General features: G+C 51.8%; 1 protein-coding gene across 1 annotated transcript; it reads left to right on the forward strand.

Moving 5' to 3' along the window:
* Window positions 1–1917: 1917 nt before the first annotated feature.
* Window positions 1918–4546, forward strand: LOC127389386 (dual specificity protein kinase CLK1-like). The gene is made up of 10 exons (XM_051629806.1): window positions 1918–2017; window positions 2415–2481; window positions 2614–2730; window positions 2867–3033; window positions 3110–3203; window positions 3287–3417; window positions 3563–3645; window positions 3795–3874; window positions 4140–4230; window positions 4319–4546. Exons 1-10 carry the CDS (start codon window positions 1918–1920, stop codon window positions 4544–4546), a joined length of 1158 nt encoding a protein of 385 aa, XP_051485766.1.
* The last annotated feature ends 1209 nt before the right edge of the window (window positions 4547–5755 follow it).

Below are 5755 nucleotides of genomic sequence, written 5' to 3' on the forward strand. Positions count from 1 at the left end.
CCGGCTGGCTCAGGCCTTGGCCCATGTTCTTGATGGAAGACTCGGGCTTGGACTAGATGCTCCCTCCCATGGACCCTCATGGTCTCTGCCAAGACCCCATGATTCCAAGCCCACGGCTCTGAGATTATGAGGTGGCAGCCTGGCAGCCTTTGGTGTGTGTGCCTTGCAGAGGCAAGTTTCAGCCAGAGGCTGGATTTGCTCTCCTGAGGTGAGAGGCGGCTGAGCTGCTGGAAGCTCCTGTGGAGAGAGGTGGTGGTTGAAGGGGCTGCAGGAAGGCACGGGGAGGAGAGAGTGGTGGCCGTGGCTTCAGGTGCCCTGTGTGAAGCAGCAGGAGCAGCAGAGGCAGCAAGGGTGAGTTCTGGGGGAGGGCTGGGGCTTTTTTTCGCATCCTGTGGGGATCGAGACTGATCCGTGCGCTTCCTTGAAGAGCTGCGTTTAGGAAGGTTGTTTTACAGGGGGCATTTATGTTCTGCACGGGCTGGAAAACGTGATTAAAAGCTACTGAAAGGTCGTAGAAACATAGAAGCATTTAGGTTAGAAAAGACCTTTAAGATCATCAGGTGCAGTCATGAGGACCACCAGGCAGGGAAGCAGAGAGACAAGGAACAGGCTTTATAAGCAAGGGCAAAAAACCCATGATGACTGAGCAACTCCCCACCAAAAGCAGTCTCCTGGCAGTTGTTCTTAAAGGAGGGTTAGAATTTATCTCTTTGTTTGGTTCAATATGAGGTTCCTCATCTTCCAGAGTTCTTGGCAGCTCTTGGCTATTGGGAAGGGAATGTGAAGGACACGTGTGGCGAGTGGTTTTGTGTTTCCACTCTGCAGGAGGAGCACAGGCAGCACGTGTCCGGGGACTGAGCCACGAGACTCTGTTTCAAGTCTTTGGGCAGAAGCAGGTTATTGGCTTTGCTTCCCCTATGAAAAGTGTTAACTTTGAAAAAAGCTCTTGAATTCAGTAGTAAGGTGGAAGAAAGAGCAGAGAAGAACTGAAAATGGGGTAGTAGAGGAAAGAGAGAATCTCCATGAGAGCGTTCATGTGGTGATTTGTGGCTTGGAGGGAACTGTGTCTCTGTGGGATGTCATTCCAAGAGCCAAATCTCTCTGGTCCAGATGCAGCATTCCAGGCCAATGCGTTCTTTTGAATGGGCTCTGGATGAAACTGCGCAGCCCAGCTGGTGCGAGAGCCCTCTGAAGAGGAAGAGGACATTGTCAGGCAGTGCACAGGAGGCCAAGCGCTGCAGACTTGGTGGTTCTGACCTGCCTGGCAGGTAAATCCTTTTTCACTTCTGACAGCAGCAAGTGCATAGCATCATGGCATCCCAGCACTGTTCTGGCTGGACAAGAGAATTTCTTGTTCTCGTTTGGTCATCTGACAGTGCAGTTGTGTTTGAGTTGGAGATCTTTCACGAGAGACCTCTGACAGCTCAAAACAAAAGGCTGTCTTGATAGTGGAACTGGAATGATTGGACTGAGGTTGATGTGATGCTTTTCTTGCAGTGCCTCTTCAGAAACCCAGAACCATCAGGGATGGGCTGCTGGGCCTCACAGCAGCAACTCATCGGCTCCGAGTGGGGTGGGTAATTCCAAAAGGAAAGACAAGACTCAGCACACAACAAAAAGTCATGGGCACTGAGATCCTAAAGTAAAATTCAGTGAACCAATCTTTGCAAAGAAAAGCAATTGTGCTGCAATTTGGTGTTGCCTTGCCACTTGGAGGATCTCCCCTGGGAATGTGCCCCGTGCCCTGTTTTTGTCCTGCAACACACACCGTGTGCCCCGTGCATTGGCGGGGAGTGAACCTGAAATGGCTCCTGCCAACCCTTTGTGGCCTGGCCTGTATCTGAATGGCCCAGCATCTCCCTGCCAACTGAATTTCCTGCTCTGACCTGAATGCCCTGGTGTTTCTTCATTGCCTAGATGATCCTGACAAGCCCTCCAAGGAGCGGATCCAACAGCGTGGAGGAGAACTGCCAGGGTCACCCCATCTGTCAGACAGGAGACATCCTCTGTGCAAGATGTACAGCACAGTAGCATTAACTTTTCAGATAGAATCAGTTGTGCCAGCATAAGATGTGGGTGGGGTTTGCAAGTCTTTTCCTTCTGTCTGGACTTTCTGTCTTTGGGGGCAGAGATCGTTATTCCTTGTCTGTACATTTCTTTTTTCTTTTCCTCCTTTCCCCCCAAAAATACAGTAAATGCAGCTAATGAAGCTACTGGATTGAGTTCCCTGTAAATGTGCCTTGAGGAGAGTTGTCCAGTAACATCTCTCCAACTGGAGATTTTCCATGTAACGAGGCCCAGTTGAGAGGAACCTACTTGTCCTCTTTGTTTGCTGCATTTTTGTGTGTTGGCTTGTTTTCTCAATACCTGAGTAACTATACAAGTTGTGTGACTGACAGTTGTGTTCTTTCTAGATGAAGTCGTTGCTACTTTGGGTGAGGGGACTTTTGGACAGGTTGTGGAGTGCATCGATCACAAGGAGTAAGTCTTTGGAAGTAACCACACACAGTTCTCCTGGCTGATGCTCTCAGAGTGTGGCTCAGGAAGTGCTCAGGATCCTTAGGTAAAAATCTCCTCCATGTTCTAAGCGCAGTTAAAAACCTGTCTTTCCAGGAAGGGCAGGCATGTGGCTGTGAAAATCATCAAGGAGGCTGATGGGAGCTCTGAGGAAGCCTTTGCAGAAGTCCGAGTGCTGCGCTACTTACGTGCCCTGGACCCCAGCAGCACACAGTGAGTGCACAAAGCCTTGTCCTGGCCTCTGGCTTTCAGCTGCCTGGGACACACGGAGCTTTGGGAACACAGCATGGACGTAGCAGAGCGTGACACCACTGCCTGCTGCAATTGCTGCCTTTTGCTGCTTCTGCAGGCACTGTGTCCAGATGCTAGACTGGTTTGAACACCGTGGCCACGTCTGCATCGTGCTGGAGCTGCTGGGGCTCAGCACCTTTGACTTCATGAAGGAGAATGGCTTCCTCCCCTTCAGGCTGGACCACATCAGGCAGATGGCCTATCAGATCTGCCAGGCTGTCAACTGCAAGTATCTTTCTTTTTGGCTTGCTTTGCTAGCTTTTCTTTGTGGTATTTGCTAACAAGCATTGTCCCCTTGCAGTTTTGCACGTCAACAAGTTGACGCACACAGACCTGAAGCCAGAAAACATCTTGCTGGCGTCGTCTGACTCCACGGAGGAGTACAATCCCAGCCTGGGAAGTTGCCGTCCTCTTCCCCACCTGCCCTCAGCCATCCTCTGGCTTCCCTTGGGCACTAGCCTCCCCTTGTTTCCTTGCAGAAGTGTCAAGAGCGCAGACCCAAGCATCCCGACATCAGGGTTGGGGACTTTGGGAGCACCACACGTGACGATGAACATCACAGCACGGTGGTGACCACGAGACCGTTCCGAGCTCCCGAAGTCATCCTAGGTCAGTAGGAGTCTGTTGGGCACAGCTTTGGCCTGAGACTCCTGGTGCCTATTGAGAGGTGCTACAGAAGTGTGGCCCATCTTGCTGGAGCTCTTGACTCGCTTGCAGCCTGCTATAAACGTGAGCCTTCTGGGTCTTTTCACAGCCCTGGGATGGTCACAGCCCTGCGATGTCTGGAGCATAGGATGTATTCTCCTGGAGTACTACCTGGGATCCCCAATCTTTCCGGTAGGCAACTAGGAGCCAGCCAGCTTGGCAGGAAGGCTGGCCCCATGAACATTTGCAAGTGACAAGCCACACTGAAGGAAGGTCATTGTGTGGTTCTTGATCACTCCTGCTGTGAAGGAACAACAATGTCTGTCTTGATTTCCCTTCAGGTCAATGAAGACAAAGAACACCTGGCAATGATGGAGAGAATCCTGGGGCCTTTGCCAAGTGACATGATAAAGCAAAGCAGGTAATTCCATTTCTCCATACCTGGACGGATAGAGTTCCATTGAAATACCTTCAGATTTGCTTTCATGGAAATTTAAGAAGAAAAAAAAAAAAAAGCAGAATTTGAATACGTTCACGTTCATCCTTTGGTCTGTTTCCCAAACTGGCCACTCCTGGGGAATCTTCCCAGCTCATGCCCGAGATGCCGACCAACATGCTGATAAACTGCTTCTAGTGCAGGGACAAAAAGCACCTCTGAGTAACAACCTGTGGTCTGATTGTTTCAGGAAACGCGGATATTTCCATCAGGACCGGGTGCACTTGGACGAGCGAAGCTCTGCTGGGAGATACGTGTCCCGGTGGTGTAAGCCCCTGAAGGTAAGAGGGCTGAGGGGAAAGGCTGCTGGGGAGAGCACCTGGACATGCAATGACACCATTACAAACAGCTGTTCTGTTCTTCATGAAGGCATTCATGACCAACGACGGAGACGACCACGAGAACCTGTTTGATCTGATTGAGAAGATGCTCCGTTACGACCCAGCAGAGCGAATTACTCTGGGAGAAGCCCTGAAACACCCTTTCTTCCTGCCCCTGAGACGGGAGAAAAGGCTGCTGCCTTCTGGAGCTGGGGAGCCTGACCCAGGAGTCCTTCCCCCAAAGAAGCGGAGAAAGTATAGGATGTTTGTTGGATAGAGTTGTTTTGTTCATGTTCCCTTTGGTGTTAGGATGTTTTGGGTAGTGTAGTTTGTTGCAGCTGTTGGAATAAAACTGAAGTGAGAAAAAGACAGTGATGGACTTGGTTGTGTTTCCTCCGTGCGTGAAGGTCTTGGGACAGTGGCACTTTGAAAGGTGCACAGGTGTCCTAGGACTCTGTCCTGCTGCTGAGTGGTCTCCACAGGGAGAATTCCAGTACCTGTAACACACAAGACGTTGCCCTGTCACACTGACCTGAGGCCTGGATCACTGCACACCCCCCAACTCCTCCAGCTGTTCCACTGCTGCGCTGGGACTTGAAACTTGGTAGCTTAGGTAGGAACATTGAAATACTCTCAGCCCCACTCCTGACAGGACTGGCTACACCTCTTGTTTACAGATGGGTAAAATCCCAGACAGACCTTTTCCAGGACGGCCAGACAACAGAAAGAGTCCTCTTCCCAGCCTGGATTTTAGATGGGTCCCTGCCACCCAGACCCCTTCTCAATATACAGATTGAGTCCAGGAGGAAAGTTAAAGCCTTAATCCTGAAGTGTAACTTTCTCGTGTTTTCTGGTTGTGTGTGGGTTTTATTGCTGTTGGTTTTTTTCCCTCTTCCTTTTCAAGTTCATGCAGCCCCATCGCTTTGTTACCTGGTCGGGGAGCACCTGCTCTTTGCTCTTTCCACACGGGGTGCACACAATTTACCAGCTCTTTCAGCACCACATTTCACTCCTCAGTTCCCTGTGTTTTCCACTGACTCAACCACCCTCTCCTTTCTCCCTCCCTGACATCTGCCAGAGCCCACGGCCTCCCTACTGCCCACAAGGAACCATTTCCCAGAAGAATGCCAGAATTGTCAGGGATCATCTAGTGCAGCTGCCCTGCTGAAGCAGGATTGCCGGGAGCACATCCCACAGGGCTGCATCCAGGCAGGCTCTGTCTCCAGAGGAGGACTCCACAAGCTCTGTGGGCGCAGCCTGTTCCTTGCCAGCAGCAGCCACCTTGAAACCCTCTGCCTGCCCACTGCTGATGGGCCTGGGCACCGAGCGGGGAGCTGAGGAGCAGAGCCCAGGGATGAGCCCCTCTGGGCTGTTTGGAGCCTTGAGGAGAGAGGCCCCAGGAGCAGAGCCCGGCCAGCAGGGCCAGAGCCGCGCCGGGGGCTGCTCTGCCGCCTGGGCCCGGGGGCTGCGGCTGCTGCCGGAGAGA

The sequence above is a fragment of the Apus apus genome, chromosome 11 (genome assembly GCF_020740795.1).
Source record: "Apus apus isolate bApuApu2 chromosome 11, bApuApu2.pri.cur, whole genome shotgun sequence".
Lineage (NCBI taxonomy): Eukaryota > Metazoa > Chordata > Aves > Apodiformes > Apodidae > Apus > Apus apus.